The sequence below is a fragment of the Salvia hispanica genome, chromosome 4 (assembly GCF_029641045.1).
Source record: "Salvia hispanica isolate PSC_SH4W2 chromosome 4, Shi_PSC_v1, whole genome shotgun sequence".
Lineage (NCBI taxonomy): Eukaryota > Viridiplantae > Streptophyta > Magnoliopsida > Lamiales > Lamiaceae > Salvia > Salvia hispanica.
Genome location: NC_142695.1, coordinates 52,530,653 through 52,549,370, shown reverse-complemented (window position 1 = coordinate 52,549,370; position 18,718 = coordinate 52,530,653). Strand labels below are relative to the sequence as shown.

General features: G+C 39.3%; 3 protein-coding genes across 9 annotated transcripts; all 3 read left to right on the top strand.

The window, feature by feature from the left end:
• The first annotated feature begins 1,678 nt into the window (after positions 1-1,678).
• PAP23 (purple acid phosphatase 23) lies at positions 1,679-4,705 on the top strand. Of its 2 annotated transcripts, none has more exons than XM_089070167.1 (7): positions 1,679-2,041; positions 2,116-2,307; positions 2,388-2,724; positions 2,795-3,012; positions 3,096-3,286; positions 3,349-3,753; positions 4,587-4,705. In XM_089070167.1, exons 1-7 carry the CDS (start codon positions 1,747-1,749, stop codon positions 4,659-4,661), a joined length of 1,713 nt encoding a protein of 570 aa, XP_088926293.1. In that variant the 5' UTR covers positions 1,679-1,746; the 3' UTR covers positions 4,662-4,705. The 2 variants fall into 2 exon arrangements, with proteins under 2 accessions (XP_088926293.1, XP_047945694.2); XM_048089737.2 differs by lacking the exon at positions 4,587-4,705 and adding an exon at positions 3,824-4,004.
• Positions 4,706-4,948: 243 nt separating this feature from the next.
• Positions 4,949-10,234, top strand: LOC125192221 (PB1 domain-containing protein tyrosine kinase). 6 transcript variants are annotated; one of them, XM_089070164.1, is made up of 9 exons: positions 4,949-7,050; positions 7,155-7,513; positions 7,590-7,676; positions 8,607-8,759; positions 8,923-9,086; positions 9,163-9,310; positions 9,424-9,546; positions 9,638-9,725; positions 9,861-10,234. In XM_089070164.1, exons 1-9 carry the CDS (start codon positions 4,950-4,952, stop codon positions 10,046-10,048), a joined length of 3,411 nt encoding a protein of 1,136 aa, XP_088926290.1. In that variant the 5' UTR covers position 4,949; the 3' UTR covers positions 10,049-10,234. The 6 variants fall into 6 exon arrangements, 5 of the variants coding, with proteins under 5 accessions (XP_088926290.1, XP_088926289.1, XP_088926288.1 ...); XM_089070163.1 differs by having other exon boundaries at positions 7,137-7,513; positions 9,424-9,534; XM_089070162.1 differs by having other exon boundaries at positions 7,137-7,513.
• A 3,487-nt stretch (positions 10,235-13,721) lies between these two features.
• Positions 13,722-17,626, top strand: LOC125192223 (3-ketoacyl-CoA thiolase 2, peroxisomal-like). Its single transcript, XM_048089738.2, has 14 exons — positions 13,722-13,936; positions 14,590-14,666; positions 14,787-14,871; positions 14,974-15,100; positions 15,191-15,289; positions 15,364-15,431; positions 15,514-15,621; positions 15,701-15,778; positions 15,891-16,023; positions 16,101-16,197; positions 16,665-16,788; positions 16,868-16,976; positions 17,111-17,194; positions 17,300-17,626. The coding sequence occupies exons 1-14, from the start codon at positions 13,841-13,843 to the stop codon at positions 17,407-17,409; spliced, it is 1,395 nt and encodes a 464-aa protein (XP_047945695.1). The 5' UTR covers positions 13,722-13,840; the 3' UTR covers positions 17,410-17,626.
• The last annotated feature ends 1,092 nt before the right edge of the window (positions 17,627-18,718 follow it).

Genomic DNA, 18,718 nt, shown 5'->3' with positions numbered 1-18,718 from the left:
GGGAGTGTTATATTGCTAACTCAATGCTTAATTGTTAACTACAACTCAATAATAGCTATTAGATATTCAAATTAAAGGCCTAGATCATTAACCACAAAATGTCAATACGATCAACAAAAAACGTCAATAAGGCTATAAGATTAATTCCAATAAAAATCAATAGGGGTATTAATGTCAAGTTAGTTATAACTAACTTTTAAAAGAAATCCCAAAACTTTAAATTCATATAACATATATCAAATTAAAGATAATTTTATAAGGATTCTAACGATATACTACATGCATATGTTCCGACGTCAAAATTTGAAAAAAAAAATCTAGAATTTTCGTATTTTTCGTACACAGGCTAATGTCAATACAGCTAAGATAATATGTCAATATAAAGCATATGCAATGTCAATCCTAAATTTGTGTTGACATTCTCAAAGCATTGTGTTGATATTTTCGAAACGCTATATTGACATTTTCATCCAAAACCCTAATTTGGCGTTTTTTTTAAATTTTTTTCGATTTAATTAATAAAAATGAAAATTACACGTGGCAAATTGTACACCACACGTTTTTAAAATCATGCGACCTTAAATTAGTTGTAGTTAGCAATTAAATGATGAGTTAGCAATTGATCACTCCCCTACCATGCTAAATTTTATATAGGCTAAAATAGTCTCAATAATATGTGGAGTAGTATACACAAATTGAGAGTGAAAAAGATGGAGGACAACTTAATAATTTTTTTCAATTATCTTAGTTTAATTTCTAAAGTTGTCACTATAACCCACTAAAATTGTAGGTTAATTTTCTAGGTTGAAACATGCGCTTTAAGGCGAATATCTCCGAGCCAAAAAAATAAGATGGGCTATGAGCTAAGACTAATATGAATATCAAACACATAATTAAAACTAGATGAGAACTGAGAAGATATAACGTGCTCTAATATAGCTATGTAGCTACCAAACGACTTCTAATGGTTTTTCTTGATGAATAAGCTGTATCATTACCATATGTCACAATTCAAATATAATCCATATTTTATTTATATATATAAAGTACATATACTCCTATTAAAATATAATCCATATTTTATTTATATATATAAATTTTCCTTATGCTCTATAAAGACATCTAATTACGGCCCAAAAATAATGGGCTGAGATGCAGAGAGCTCACAAAATATAAATAATATTTCAAAACTTTCAGTTTCAAAAAAAAACATCGGTGCAACTTTTTATAGCCATCTTCCATTTTAGTCGATTTTGAACCATCCATGCATTTTTGCAAATTTTCATTTTTTTTCTTACAAAATAAGTTTCAAAGAATATGTCACGCTAACTTCGAACTTCAACCACACTACCCACTAGAGCAATATACACACACATTTGGTTGTGAATTTTTTTATCTAAGCATAGTGTCATCATATATTTCCGTTAAAAGACTGGTTTTGTTTCGATGAGCGCAAGTATAAGGACATGATATTTTAAAGACTGGAAAATGTATCACGTTAAAGTGTCATCTAAAATGACATCTTTGACAACCAATTTCACTTTTTTTAATCTATTTTTCACAATTTTTTCAATTGGGGAATAAAATTAAATAGTCAACCTATGACAATTTAGCACATCTAGAGCATTGGATAAGAATATTCCAAAACTTTATTATCATCATTCAATAGACAAAAACAAAGCAGTGGTCGTTGAAACGTGCAACCGAAGTCTGTAATAAACTAATGTAAACTATCACAATAAAAACATGAAGAAAATCAAATTCAAGAGGACCCTTATAATGGTTAATCTCAAGATGTTTCCACTTTTCCTCGCTCTTACGTTCGTGGTCACAAACAAGGTGTTTGCTCAGCGCATTCCGACCACCCTCGAAGGCCCCTTTCCGCCGGTGACCCGCCGTTTCGACGCCTCTCTGCGCCGCGGCAGCGATGACTTGCCCATGGATCATCCTCGCCTCAGGAAGAATGTCACCTCTAATTTCCCTGACCAGATTGCTCTTGCCTTGTCCACCCCTTCCTCCCTCTTTGTTTCTTGGATCACTGGTAATTAATCATTCTTCTTTCTTATTCTAACATTTTAGTTGAGGTTTTAGTGTGTGATTTTGTTGAATGAAAAGGGGATGCAAAGATTGGGGTGAATGTGACTCCACTTGATCCCACCACTGTGGGTAGTGAGGTGTGGTATGGGAAAGAGAGTGGCAAATACACCTCCAAGAAAAGTGGGATTTCTTTGATTTACAACCAGCTCTATCCATTTGAGGGGCTCTTGAATTACACCTCTGGCATCATTCATCATGTCAAAATTGATGGTAATTCTTGATCATTCACATTGAATTAGGCTGTTTGAGTTCAAGAAAGTCTCAAGGATGTTGTGTATTTGTGTTGGCAGGGCTTGAGCCTAGGACAAAGTATTACTACAAGTGTGGGGATAGTTCCATTGATGCAATGAGTGAGGAGCATGTGTTTGAGACAATGCCTTTACCCAGCTCTGAGAACTACCCTTGTAAGATAGCAGTGGTTGGAGATTTAGGCCTCACTAGCAACTCCACCACCACCATTGATCATCTCATTTCTAACAATCCCTGTCTGGTTTTGATGGTTGGGGACTTGACATACGCGAATCAGTACCTCACCACCGGAGGGAAGGGCGCCTCTTGCTACTCGTGCGCCTTTCCTGACTCGCCCACAAGGGAGACTTACCAGCCGCGTTGGGACGGGTGGGGGAGGTAAAAGAAAGTTGTGTGTTTTGAGGCTTTTTTTTTGTGGTGGAATGAGGCGAAACGCGCTGTGGTGCAGGTTTATGCAGCCCTTGACGTCGAGGGTGCCTATGATGGTGATCCAAGGGAACCATGAGATTGAGCCTCAAGCGAATGACATGTCGTTTGTTTCGTATACGAGTAGATTCTCTGTCCCGGCAGAGGAGTCGGGTTCGAACACCAAAATGTACTACTCTTTTGATGCAGGAGGTGTGCATTTTGTGATGTTGGGAGCTTATGTGGACTACAATAAGACAGGTTTAGGTTTGATTAAATTGGTAGTACTAAATGGTTAGAGAAATGATGGGTGAGAGATGAGTGGCATTTGTTTGTTTAATTAGGTGATCAGTATGCTTGGCTGGAGAGAGACCTTGAGAATGTGGACCGTGGCACGACCCCGTGGCTGGTGGCCGCGTGGCATTCGCCTTGGTACAACAGCTACTCGTCTCACTACCAAGAGTTCGAATGCATGAGGCTGCAAATGGAAGCACTTCTCCACAAATATGGAGTTGACATTGTGTTTTCTGGTCATGTATGTTAGTAGTTTCTTTATTTCTTGTTGTGTTAAAGAAAGTGACGGTGCAGTGGCTGCAGGTGCACGCATACGAGAGGATGAATCGGGTCTACAACTACACGTTGGATCCGTGTGGGGCCTTGTACATCACGGTTGGGGATGGGGGAAACATTGAGAAAGTTGATGTTGATCACGCGGATGAGGAGGGGAAGTGCCCTTCTCCAAGTGACAACGTGCCCGAGTTTGGGGGCGTGTGCCACACAAATTTCTCGTTTGGAGCGGGGAAAGGAGGATTCTGCTGGGACAGGCAGCCCGAGTGGAGTGCCTTTAGAGAAAGCAGCTTCGGACATGGCGTGCTCGAGGTTGTGAACTCGACTTACGCACTGTGGACGTGGCATCGGAACCAGGATATCTACAAGGAGAACAGCCGAGGCGATCAGATTTACGTCGTTCGACAGCCTGAGCTGTGTTTGGCTGGATCTAAGGTAGACAAAAGCTAGGTAGATTCAATATGTGAAATATAGTCCTTTGTTTTGTAACATTTTGATTCAACAGAAAATTGGAGTGTCCCCTGCTTTGGCACCATCATCAAATGCTGCTGCTGTTGTTGCTGCCTTTACCAGTCCTTTGCTAGTTACCATTTTGTATCACTTGCTTGCTTTTTCTCTCCAAACATGTATGATTTGAAGCAAGAACATGTATCCAAAATCAAATTCCACTAACTTTTTTAAATCCACGTTCTATTGTCATAATTAAACCTACGATGCATAAAAATTTCACTCATATTTTTATTAGTTTTTATAAAAAAAATGGGCTGAATCAAATTGAAATACTTTGTAAAAAATTTCACTCATATTTTTATTAGTTTATTTAGTTATAGAAGTTGGGAGCAATTGTGGCGCCAATTATTTTTGCATATTTCATATGCACAAATGTTTCGATATTCCGAAAACCATGGAACGCCCCTTTTCTCTACCAATCTTCGCCTCGCAACCAAACCCCAATTCTTCAATTCCTTTCCCTTTTCCCCAAGGTCGAATTCCACTTTGATTTTTTTCCAGAAAATATAACAGAAAGATGGCGTAAGAACTTGATCAGATTTTCAAAAAAAAGGTAAAATTCGGGGTTTCCAATTATCTCCTCGTTCTAATTTTCATTTCCCCTCTTTTAATCTTGCGTAGGAGCATAATTTTTCCTTGGTTGCTCAATGCTTTGTAGTTTGCATGAATTAAGGTCGAATTGTCTTACTATATTGTAATTTTACGATTGATCGGATTATTCAAACATCTCACACGATTTTCATTTTCTTTGGATATAGTCTTTGTTGCTCCAGATATTTAATACTGATATCGCGAGCAATTGGGGCGTTAATGGGTTGCTGCGTGATTGCTGAATAATTATCGAAGGGTTTTAAGTTGAGGTTATCGTTGGAACGATTTAAGAGTTGCAAATTTGTTGGTGAATATAATCAGGAATTCTGAAAATGCCGTTGTTAAATGAATGGTGGTCTATTGTTTCGAGCATCGGTTGCTAGCTCAGTCATTACATCAGATGATATAGGCGTAGAGCCATCGTGAGGGTTCGTTTTGAATAGATAGGTTTTACTGGTAAGGCGGCATGATATTTTTAGATATACGGAAAGAATCATGGATGGCTGTGGAATTGATCTGTGTGCGTAGACATGGGAAGTAAGTTCTGTGAACAGACTGATGCTGATTATCAGAACAGTGGAGTTAAAAGCCCGCCTAACATATGTGTGCTGACAGGGGAGGAATTTTTAGATGAATTTTTGAGGGACCGCGTTGCATCTAGGAGAGTGCCTGTTGCAAATGACACCAATCAGATCCCCTCGAGCAAACCAGGCTATGATGTTGCTCAGGATCACCTTGTTACAAGTATTCATGATACTCGGAAAACAGATGCCGAGAGTTGTCCAGATTATGTAGATTTATCTTCTGGTGAGGGGAATGGAGTCGATATGAACGGATCAAATGCATATTACAAGGAATTGCATGTGAATGGACAGAACCACAGAAGGTGTTCTGGGGATTTGGATAGAGGTAGTCCATCTGGTCCACTTGTTTACTCATCAGAGTCTCCTCATTCAAATCAGAGTTATAGTAAGGGATCAGAATGTACAGACAGTTCGTTTTCAAGAAAATTAAAACTCCTCTGCAGTTTTGGAGGAAAAATATTGCCAAGACCAAATGATGGGAAGCTTAGATATGTTGGTGGTGATACAAGGATTATATCTCTTGAGAAAAATGCAACCTATCTGGAGCTTCTGAAAAAAACAATGGCGATTTGTAAGTACCATAATACAATCAAGTACCAACTTCCAGGTGAAGATCTGGATGCACTTATATCCGTGGCTTCTGATGAAGATCTTCATCATATGTTTGAAGAATATCATGATCTAGAGAAAGTATCTCAGAGACCGAGACTTTTTCTTGTTTATTCTGGTGATATTGAGAGTCCGTATTCTTCAGAAGGTAGGACTATGCAGCAAGGTGACAGTCCATATGTTGCTGCTGTTAATGGCATGGTGGATTCTATCCCTCGTCGAACCTATAGCAGGGAGAGCTTGGAAAGCCAGTGGACAAATAATGTTGACAGTCCAACTCTGCAGATGGACTCACCTACTTCTTTTCATCATTTAGAATACCAGAATGGAGGTGGTTCGTCAAATACCACATGGTCACTTTCTAACCCCAGCAGTCAGGTCTTCAGTAGTCCTCAAGTACCTTCTACGGCCTGTGTGGCATCATCTCCATTTCCCCCTGTTCAGTTTACATATCCCAATGCTTCCTACTTGAAAGGGTATGCAGATGCTCATTCCTCCTATGGATATACAAACAGATTTCCTTATGTTATGGAGAGCACAGCAAACGACAATCCCCATTGTTTTGATGCTGCTGTCTATTACCATAACCAGCTTGTCAATACATCGGCACTATTGGATAGCTCAAATCAAAACAGCCAAATGGCATATGAATATGCTACTAATCCTTTAGTGGTCCCTCACTTTCATATGCCTTGTAAAGACTTTCAGCCTACTTCACCATATGCTCCCAGGTTTGCCAATGCTATGATAGGTTTTGCGAATGTGCCACCACAATCCGAGAAGTTAGTCCCTTCTCAAGATAAATGTGGTTATTATCCAGTTACTGGTGTTGGTAACTCTTACTGGACAAACACCAATCCTATTCCTGAATCACAGCCAACGAATGAAGTGGGGTCAAGTATCCCTTTAGAACAAGAGACAGAGAATATTTCCTGGGCTTTTGGTGCAGAAAAGTTACCATCCCTTGAAATGTCTGTTTCATCTCTTCACGAAGTTGAAGGACAGAAAGCACGTGAGAAAGATCAAGTAACCGGGAGCGAGTATCAGGTTTTTCATGAAATTATCAATCTTGACAAGGATTCTATCGAATGGGGAGGAGATGCAATAATGCCGATAAAGAATAATTCTGTTGGTCAGTATAGGGAAACTTTTGCCATTGAGAAGAATTATGTCTTAAATGACGATTATTTGGAGCACACAAAGAATTTGCCTCAAATAATCTGCCGCCCAGACTCACAAGTCTCTCTTCATGTCCCAAAGTCTGAGTTTCAGATGAATGGAAGCAACAACTCTTCTTCGTCCTTTAGTTCTGCAGAATATCCAGCAGATTTCTGGAGAGAGCTTTCTGGAAACTGCCAAATAAGTCAGAACAAGCCTGAATTTCTCATCAAGAGCCAAACAGGACCTCATCCAACTAACTGTGATACAGATTTCTATGGTAGTCATGTGCTTCATCCTGTTTCAACCAAAGGAAATAACCAGTTCTACTTCTAGATAATTCTAGTGTGGGTTTATGCTTGACAGATCATCTCATTTTCCCAGAAACTGCAGACCATGCTCTGAAGGGAGACGTCACTTGCCAGAAGGAAATGGTGAAGAAGTCTAACGACATGACAAGTTCTCATGAATGCACGAAGAACAAAATTACCTATATAAATTCTATGGAAGACTTGGACATTAGAAATGGAACCTTTGTAAACTCTCAGTACCCAAATAATTATCATAAACCTGGCATACAGCAAAGTCCTGTTAAAGTTGAAGATGTGGCTGGCAGCCTGCAACATGGAATCCCTTCCTCCTCAACAATTTCCATCCAGAGATCCGATGAAGACAGTGAAGCTGCGGAGTCCCCTGAAGATACATCAGGAACTGAAAGTCATCTCTCTGAATCTAATGATTATGTATAACATTCTTAGTGCTTCAATTTCCAAATATGAGGAATTGATTTTATTGATTTACTTGCACCTTTAAATATAGGGTGTTGGAGTTGATGAAATAACTACAAGCGAATCAATAAGTGAAGCTGTAGTTATTGAAAAGGAAGCCAGCATCTATGGTTTGCAGGTTCACCACTACATCAACTTCACTAGAATGCTAACTTTTTTTCCTTCTTATTTGCCATTCTATTTATTCATGATTGCATATTGAAGTCCTATTATTTAAACTAAAATTACTTTGATTAGATATAAACCTTTGGTTAATATTATATTTGTTTCATACTGCATGTATCTGAGTATTATTTTTCTGAAAATGTGTCTTTTATGTCTATTTTTATACAAACTATTTTCTATACAAAATAGATGTGTGTGCATGAATATATGTATGCATCCATGTTACACCTCATAAACCCTTAACTCTCTAAACAAGCATGTGGCTGTACAGACAGCTTTTTCATGCCACTTTCTGGATAAAATTTGATGATTGTCAGCTTAACTTTTATCCTTTATTTAGAAAGATGACAATGCAGTTATTGCAAAACATACTGCTGTTTTTTTTATTTAAAACATCTGAAACTAAATAGATTGAGTTTGTAAATTCTACAGCTATAAGATTTGGATGTTAATTAGTTTCTCATTCAAGAAAGACTCTCTGCTTCTATTGGAGTTTGTGAGTTGTTAGGCTACTTGATGCATCATATTTTACTAGTTATATAGGTGCAGGGAAAATCCAAAGTGGTGCACCAAATGGTGTTCTTGCTTTCTTTCAGCCTCCCCGTTGACAATGTGCTATGATTTAGCAGCTCGGGATTCCTTGGGGCTTGATTACTTCTACAAAGTTATTTGATGCTATTCTCCTTTTCTAATGTGTTGTGTTTTCTTCTTCTTCTTCTTCTTTTTTTAATTTTCTTCTGTGCAGTATCCATGCATGAAAATCCATTTTTCTTTTAACAAAAAGTAAACCATAGTGGGAGTTAGTTACTTGGTACTGATTTTTCTGTTGTAAAAAAAAGAGTGATTTTATAATGTCGGCTGAATACCACATAACCTGGGGCAGATCATAAGAAATACTGAACTTGAAGACCTACAAGAGTTGGGATCTGGTACCTTTGGAACTGTATTTCATGGAAAATGGAGGGGGACAGATGTTGCTATCAAGAGAATAAAACAGGGCTGTTTTGCTGGGAGATCTTCTGAACAAGAAAAACTGGTTTGTCCCAACTTAAAGACATAAGTGAAAAGTCTGAGTTCTTCTAAATCATAAAATACTCGCCGAATTTATTTCCAGGAAAAGACTGTATTAAGTCAGGGTGGATTCAATTTCTCCTATGGAAAGCACAAAAAATACTTCACATCATCCACTCTTTTTACAGGCCAAAGATTTCTGGAGGGAGGCTAAAATTCTTTCCACACTTCACCATCCCAACATAGTAGCATTCTATGGGGTGGTTCCTGATGGGCCTGGGGGAACATTGGCTACTGTTACCGAATACTTGGTAAACGGGTCACTACGACATGTCCTCTTGAGGAAGGGTCGGTGAGTTGATGTGCTTTTCATATTCTTCTCAGTTGCAATTTTGGAAAATGGACTTTGAGTTAGATTCCACTTGCAGAGTGTTGGATCGGCGTAGAAAGGTAATAATTGCATTGGATGCTGCTTTTGGCATGGAATACTTGCATGTGAGAAACATCGTTCATTTCGATTTGAAGTGTGACAACTTGCTAGTTAACTTGGGTGATCCTCGCAGGCCTGTGTGCAAGGTAATGTCTCATAGAGGATATTAGTTTACTCTTTCGTTTCCTTGAGGATTATTTTCCTTTAGTATGCTACCCAAATCCGAAACTCAGATACCAAAAAAACTTTGACGTTTCAGGTTGGTGATTTTGGACTATCAAGAATCAAGCGGAATACTTTCGTTTCAGGAGGTGTTCGAGGAACACTTCCTTGGATGGCTCCAGAATTACTAAATGGAAACAGTAGTCAGGTTTCTGAGAAAGTTAGACTTCTATAAACCTTAACTTTTCATAAATATACTTAGAACTGTTACTATTACCGATCATCTCTATCTAAACAAACCAATCTGGCAGGTAGATGTTTTCTCCTTTGGCGTCACACTGTGGGAGATTTTGACAGGAGAAGAACCTTATGTGAATATGCGCTGTGGTGCTATCATAGGTAAGCTGTCTAACTACATTCAGAAACCAAAGCCACAGCCTAATTGACTACACCTACATGTTGAGTAGCATATTTGAGCTTTCTCGATTTGCAGTGAACTGTGGTCGAGCATAAAGTGTATGCTGTTATGTGCAGGTGGAATTTTGAGTGACTCACTGAGGCCACCAGTGCCAGAACGATGTGATCCAGAGTGGAGAATGCTGATGGAACAATGCTGGTCGCATGATCCTGAAGCAAGGCCGCCGTTTTCGGAGATAACAAAGAGACTGCAAGGTATGTCTAAGGGTATCCTACCAAAGAGAGTGAATGGAGTTGAGAGGTGAATAAGATGGCATAAATCATGCAAGATGTTTCTCTTCATTTTCTGAGGGCCTTCATTCCTTGAGCTGTTGTATAGCTATCTTTTTATGTACAGATCCTTCTCAGCTTCCTCTTTGGAAGTTTGCATGTTAACAAATCTTGAAGAAGAGCTTGCTTTATTGAGTTAAAATGCTTGCGTTTTTTGGTTATTTAACTTGTGAAATGATTTAATTGCACGGTTTTAGTTTTTTTCCCGAATTTCATTTTGCTATTATAAACACACTCCAAAAGTCCAAATCTACAAAATAAACACTCAGTTATAAAATCCTTAATTTTTGTTAGTATTAGTGATTTACTTTTTCGAGTTGGTTTTTTTTAGTTCATTAGAACAACGTAATTAAACATAACGTTGATAGAATTCAAAATTGACTTGCTCAATAACGTAACTTTGACAAAAAAAAATGTTGATTTCTTTTACATATTCAGTAAAAACTAACACAAAATATTATTATTATTATAGGTATAAAATGAGACATTGTTAAAAGTTATTTTTTTGAAAAACCAAGTATTGGATATTTAAAACATTGATCTTTGAACACATCACGTTTTTTTAAAAATAAATACCATGTGCGTTACCATACAATTCATGATATATGCGAAAATAAGATGTGTACATGAAAATGATTTCATGGGCGCCCACCACTCCGTCTACCTACTAGTTTGGCACACAACTCAAGAGTAACTAATAAAATAAAAAACTGAGTTCGATCTAAGCTAATTAAATTACCTTATAAATTCTACTCCTAGATTTATTCATTGAGAATATTTTTAATTTGACTAATAATAGATGGATATAATTAAAAATAAATACGATGTTTGTATAGGTTGATATTCGTAAAAAATTCCAATGCTTAATCGGAAATATATATACATAAGAGCATCCGCAATGGTCGGCTAGCGACCGGCTAGCCGATTCGTCGCGCTGGCCGATCGGCTAGCCGAACCATTGCAATCGGCCAGCGCAAAATCGGCGAGCGGATCGGCGTGGGCTCGCCGATCGCTCGTCGCTGGCCGAAACGCTAGCCGATCGGCTAGCCGCCATTGTGGAGGCCCGATCGGCCAGCGCCGATTTTCGATTTTTTTTTTTTTTTTTTAAAATCATATATAAACACGATTTTCGTTTCATTTTCATTTGCACCACTTGTTTTAACGAGTTTTCTCTCTCTCTAACTTTCTGTTCAAGAGCATCATCGAGTGATGGATCACAACAACGAGTCCAGTCCGGCGACGAGCGGCTCTCAGACTCCCACAGTATCCGTGGGATCTGGATGGGGGCAGATGGGCCCGGGATTTAACATCCCTTGGAATCAGATGATGGGGATGATGGCTGGTGCGCCGGGGGGGCGATGGGGGGGAACCAGGGGGGTATGCCGGGGGGTATGCCGTGGGGGATGCCGGGCGGCGGGCAGGGGAACGGCGGGCAGTCAGCGCCCGGGTGGGGGGGTATGCCCCAGATGCAGCAGCAGATGATGCTGCAGCAGATGATGGGGATGATGTGGCGGGGGGGGATGCCGGGGGGGGGGGGGGGGGTGCAGGGGTCACCGGGAGGGGACGCGGTATATCGGCCCTCGCTTGATTTTTTGACGGCTTCGTCTCACACGTCGACCCCGGTGGAGACGCAGTTCTCTGGCGATGACCTTCTGTCATTGCATGATATGGGGATCGATCTCGGGGACGATGATACTCCCGTTCGAGCGACGCCGGCCGCGCCGAGGAAGAAGACGAGGGGGAAGGGGAAGGGCAAGGCGGTCGGCGAGTCATCGCTGCCCACTGCCACCGGCCGGAGGAAGTGGACGGAGGATGAGTACGCCGCGGTGGCCAAGGGGTGGTTGGAGGTGTGCGACGATCCACTGGTTGCGAACAACCAGCGGGTCGTCAACATGTGGGCGAAGATCAGTGCTGCCTATAAGAGGCACTGCCCGCACGGGAAGGACTTCAGCAACGAGGAGGTCCGGAAGGGGTGGGAGCGCACCAGGGCCGCGGTTGGCCATTTTGCGAATTTGTACGCCAACGCCCTCCGTCAGCTCAGAAGTGGGCAGACTGAGGACGACGCCCGGAGTATAGCCGCGAGTCAGTTCCCCTTGGAGGAGAAGTATAAGGAGTTCACCTTCTGGGAGTGCTTCTTGTTGCTGAAGGACTCGGAGAAGTTCCGGGCAGGGTGCGACGCTGGGTGGCCGAAGAAGCAGCGACTTAACTATAGCGGCGACTACAGCGGCAGCAGCGGCGGATCCCACGACCTCCCCCCGGATGCTGAGGAGTTTCCATCCCCTCCTTCATTTACTGGTCGCCCCCGCCCGGTTGGACAGAAGCGGGCGCAGCGGGCTGCGAGGGGCGGATCCCCCCTATCGCCCTGCGAGGTCCAGTCCTCCGCCCTCCCAGCCGCCCCACTCGAGTACACTCTCCATTCGCGTAACCAAACGCGGGCTCAGATGTTACAGGTCTTCCGAGAGTGGAAGAACGCCACTGACCCCACGGAGAAGAGGTTTCTTTACGAGATGCTCGAGAGCATGCGTGCTGATTTAGAGATCGCGAGGTCACGGCTGGGGGGTTCCGACGTGGGCTCAGATACCACGGGTGGCGGCAGCGGCGGCGGAGACGGCGGCGGCGACGAGGAGGGCGACGGCGACGGCGATGAGGAGTAGAGAGTGGCGGGGCTCGGGTGTTGAAGTCCTTTTTTTAAAAAAAAAAATCATGTACTTTTTTTTTAAATCTTTGTACTTTTTTTTTAATGGAATGGATTATTTTTCCCGTATATGTGTCGTAAATTTAATTCCGTATATCGCAATTTTAATTCCGTAAATGTAGTATATTTTGAATTGTTTTTATTGCGGCTGGCCTATGGCTGGCCTAAATCTGACGTGGCAGGTGGTTTTTTTAGTGTTGTTGACGTGGCAGAGGAGAGAATGGCTGGCCTATGGCTGGCCTATTAACCATTGCGGATGCTCTAAAGCGACGACGTTTCCAACTTTTCATGTGTATCATGTGATATCTTTTGTTCAAATTCCAAACGTCTCTACTTTGTTTTGATTGATAAAAAGAGTTGTAATTAGTACTACTATAGTATTTAGTAGTATTTTTTTGTAATCAATTAATAAGTATGGTTAAACATGAAGAAGAATCACTTTATTTAATTATGAGTAAAGTCTAAAACTCGTCCTAAACATATGCCGATTTTATGATTTTGGTCTTATACTTTATTTTTTGAATTTTTACATCATGAATATTTCAACTCGGATCATAATTGGTCCTACACTAACAATTTCGGCAATGTTTAAACGGTTTTAACCCGATTTTTAAATGGTTTTAACCCGGAAGGGACTGTTAAAACCATAAAGAAACGATCAAAATAGGGTTAAAATCGTTTAAAAGTTGACGGAATTGTTAGTGTAGGTACAATTGTGATCCGAGTTGAAATATTCAGGATGCGAAAATTCAAAAGATAAAGTATATGACCAACATCATAAAATTGACATATATTCGGAACTAGTTTTGGCCTTTACTCTTTAATTATTGGTACGGTGAAAGTGTAAACAAGGAGAACTACTTTATTTAATTATTATTGCGTGACGTCAAATTAAGATATAGGATAGTCGTGTCGTATATTCATATTTTAGATAATTTCACATTATTGTCACATTTCCCAATACCAACCGAAGATCGATACTCCATATACGTATATATACTGTATACAGATATCAAGCTTCTTCCGATCAAAATTCGATACAGTGTGTTGAAAATTTTGAGAGACAGAAACGATGGAGAAAGCAACTGAGAGGCAAAGAGTTTTGCTGCAGCATCTCCGTCCGTCCTTCACTTCATCATCCCTCGAAGATATCGATTCTTCACTTTCCGTGAGTTTATGCCAAATATTTTTCAGTTGACATTTTCCGGTGACGATTGATTTGTATAGCTGACTATAGTTAAATTTGTCGAGGATATTTGAGCGTGATTGAAATTGATTTGATATGTTTGATTCGCTATTAAGAAGTTGAGGTGGAGAGTCGGAAATGAAGATGTTTCGTTTCTGATGTGATTTAGCTAACGGTTTCTGATTGTATGAGCTTACTTTTGTGGATCTAAAGGCAATTGTGGCTTCACTCGAAGAACTGCTTGTGTTTGACATGCTTACAGTATCTCTGCTTATATCATAATGTGTTTCGCAGATTAAGTTTTCAACAGAAAACTGGAGAGGACAAGTTCATAAATAATTATTTTCAATGTGACTGGTTCATATGTAACAAATTAAATTGAAAAGTTTATGTTGAACAGGATGCTGTTAGCCTTAGTGCATTTTGCCAATTATGTGTTATACTACTTTTTATGTGGTTTCAAATTGGGTGTTGAAATAGTTAAGGTTATAAACTTAGATTAAGTTAACTATCACCTGCTCTGTTTCTGTTTTCAGTTCGTCTAAGTATATTAAGAAGAAAAGAAGTCAGCTGCACTATTTCATGTATCTTTGATTCTCTGTTCTCATTGAACTTATTGTATGTTATTTCAACAGGCATCGATATGTTCTGCAGGGGATAGTGCAGCGTACCATCGGTCTTCTGTCTTTGGTGATGATGTGGTTATAGTGGCGTAAGTATTCTATAGTGTCCTAGATACACCTTAAGCTTGAGTCTCTGCTTATGTAAGTGAAGTTATTGGTTTTCACTGGCAACATATTTTCTAAGATGTTCTGTTTATTTACTTGTGAAGTGCCTATCGCACTCCACAGTGCAAGTCAAAGAGGGGTGGATTCAAAGATACCTATCCAGATGATCTGTTAGCTCCAGTTCTGAAGGTCTGTGACATTCAGCCATGTGTATCCATTTCTGTTGTTCTAATGGGGCTTAGTTTGTGTAGTCTTAAGTGCTTTTCCTTTTTGTTATGATCTATGTTACAGGCATTGATAGAAAAAACAAATATAAACCCAGCTGAAGTTGGGGACATTGTTGTGGGCTCAGTGTTGGCTCCAGGGTCCCAAAGAGCTAGTGAATGCAGGATGGCTGCATTTTATGCCGGTTTCCCTGGTACGCGCTAGCTAGTGTCTTTGTTTTTTGTTTTTGTTTTCTCTCTTTTTTTAAAACGTTTTTGATTATTTTTGGATATATTGAATGCAGAAACTGTACCTGTTAGAACCGTGAACAGGCAATGTTCTTCTGGCCTTCAAGCTGTAGCTGATGTGGCTGCTGCTATTAAAGCCGGATTTTATGATATTGGTACGACATCTCTGTCTGTTGGCATAACCTGATAAAGAGAGAGGCAATAATATCACATTGTTATTTTGGAATAGGGATTGGTGCTGGGTTGGAGTCAATGACCACTAATCCGATGGCTTGGGAAGGATCAGTCAATCCAAGAGTAAACCTTCGTTCTATAACCCATAACTGTATTGGAAAAGATATGAGCTGGAGGAGTATTAACACAAGTGGTTAAATTTCAGGTAAAAACAATGGCAGATGCACAAAATTGCCTTCTACCGATGGGTATTACATCAGAGAATGTTGCACATCGTTTTGGTGTGACAAGGCAGGAGCAAGATAAGGCTGCAGTGAGTCTCACATGATTTTGTGGGATTAGTTAGTTTCAAGTATTGATTGTCATTGATGGCTGACAAGTTCCCTTTTCAGGCTGAGTCACATAGAAAAGCTGCAGCAGCCACTGCATCAGGCAAATTTAAAGATGAGATAATACCGGTGAAAACAAAGGTATAGCTACTTCTGATGACAAAATTGGCCTTTTTATCTTTTGCCTTCAGTATCAGTTAGGTTTTCATATTTGATATGAGTTTCTTCTTGTTCTGATCCTTTCTTGAGTAAGATTGTGGACCCAAAATCTGGGGATGAGACTCCAGTTACAATATCTGTTGATGATGGGATCCGAGCATCCACAACCGTGGGAGATTTGGGCAAGCTAAAACCTGTTTTCAAGAAAGATGGCACAACCACTGCTGGTAAATAGGGTGTTACATCACGGATCTATTTGGAGTTCATATTCTACTAAGCTAACTATTGTACACTGTTTTTTCAGGGAATTCCAGTCAAGTGAGCGATGGTGCTGGAGCTGTTCTACTCATGAAGAGAAGTATTGCTATGCAGAAAGGACTTCCTATTCTTGGTGTATTCAGGTTTGTGAAAATTTGATATATTATCATGCAGTTAAAAAAGCATTTAGGCACAATTTTCAAGCTGCTTGGATCTGGACTTCATTTAATCATGTGACTCGTGTCTGAATTCTCTATTCCTTTCTGTAAGACCCATGGTCTGCTGAAATACATGCAGGAATAGTGGTAATCATCTGATCAGCATCTGCATTCACTGTTCTCTTCTCTACATGTTTATATAAGCACATCCGCAATATACCATTTCTAGCATATTTTTCAGTTCTGCATGGATGAACATTTTGATGAGCTTTTCCTTGTTCAGTAAACCTTTTATGGATAAGATTCCTTGTAAACAGATTCCTCATTAAACCACATGTGTATGTACACATGATTGGTTCTGGTGATTTAGGGCTGCATAGATACATAGGCCTCTATTAATTTGAAGAAAGAAAGGTTGTGTTATCTTAATCTCTTTATTCCTGCTCCTGCAGAACCTTTGCTGCTGTTGGTGTAGATCCTGCCATCATGGGCATTGGTCCAGCAGTTGCAATTCCTGCGGCTGTCAAATCTGCTGGTCTCGAGCTTGGGGATATTGATCTTTTCGAGATAAATGAGGTAGTTTTCCCTAGATGAGTTGTAAGTAAATTTCAGATTAAAATGTTGTAAGCAAATTCTCATTGTGGATATTGTTCAGGCATTTGCTTCACAATTTCTGTACTGCCAAAAGAAGCTTGAACTCGACCCTGAGAAAATCAATGTGAACGGTGGTGCTATGGCAATTGGACATCCTTTGGGCGCAACTGGTACTTTATCATTCGATTTCATTACTATATCAAAGTTCGTCCATAAATTGCCAGTATGAGAAAATTAATTAGATGTGTGAATGGTGTTTTACCGAAAATATGCATCTCAATATTTTATTGCTCAACCTTTGCAGGAGCTCGTTGTGTTGCTACCTTGCTGCATGAAATGAAGCGTCGTGGAAAAGATTGTCGCTTTGGGGTTGTGTCAATGTGTATAGGTCTCTCTCTCTCTCTCTCTCTCTCTCTCTCTCTCTCTCTATCTCTCTCTGTATCAATCAATCGATCGATTTTCAGGTTCACAATTTTCTTGATCTCTATGGCAGGGACTGGTATGGGAGCTGCTGCTGTTTTCGAAAGAGGTGATTCGTGTGATGAGCTTTGCAACACTCGTACCGTGAAGAACCATAATTTCCTGTCGAAGGATACACTCTAAACTTGAAGTCAGCTTCACAAAATAAATTCCGATAATGTTGCATCTCTTTCAGAGATCAATACGGCCGCGGCGATAAAATTCATAGTGCTAAGCTATGTCCAGATCTACACAAGAACTTCTTAAGTAAAGCATTTAGAATTCATCTTTGAATATGTGTCTTGTATTTCGTCCAGATTTAATTATTTCTACAAATGAATGCTCATGTTTACGCGTCCAAGTCGTTTACGCTATGATCGTAAAGGTTGTTGAGAAAATGATTATGGGTGTTTTTGGTAAAATCTGCTATTTTGCAACACAATTCTCACTCACTGGTTAAGTTATAAAGGGTAGAGAGTTTAGGGAGTATGTTAATATCTAGTCCCTCCGTGCATTATGATTTGAACTGTATCATTTTGACCTAAGTGCGGATTTTAAAGAACAGTGAAAACATTTGGTAGAAAAAATTAGTAAAACATGGATTTCTCTATTAGATAGTACTACTATTTTGTTTCATAAAAATGAACTAGTTTTTGCTATTTAAGTTTATTCCATAAAATTAGTTAATTTTATTTTTAAACTATTTTTCTCTTTGGTAAAGTCAAAAGTGGATCTTCTTTATCGCTAAGATGGACCTTCTCTTTCTATCTTTCCTACTAAATCAATTGTGCTTGTGTCATTCAAGATATGCTATTTTTACATAATGAAGAGAATACTTTTTATTTAGGAATAATAAAATGTGATTATAATGATTTAATAGAACGTGGGTTTCACTTTCCCAAAATGAAAAATAGAAATGAATTTTAAACAATAAATATCGCAAAATGATAAAATGGAACATTTGTAAGGGAATATATTAAGAGTGAACTTAAAAAATGGTTCATGGACTATGAATTTATCTCGAAAATGATCCCTGGATTTTAAAAATATCACCAATAGTCCCTGGACTAAGGGTTAATATAAAAAACGGTCATTTTGCACTGTTTCGAGACGAAAATGCCCTTTTGAGGGGTTTTGGGGGTTTGGGCAATTTGGTGTTTTTACACTTTTAACATTTTAAATTTGATATTATTTCAGTTATATACTAAATCTGATATTATTTCAAAATTATCATTCTTCTTCCCTTTTGTCATCCTTCACTTTGTTTCTTTATTTCAATATTAGATTTAATTTATAAAATTATATTTTAAATTTTAATTTTTAAATATCAATAAATTTTTTTAATCAAAACTATTAATTCATGGACACTATAAATATTGGTTAAAATTATTAATTTTTGTTATTTAATATAGAGTGAACTACAAAAATAGTTCCTGAACTATGCGTTTATCTC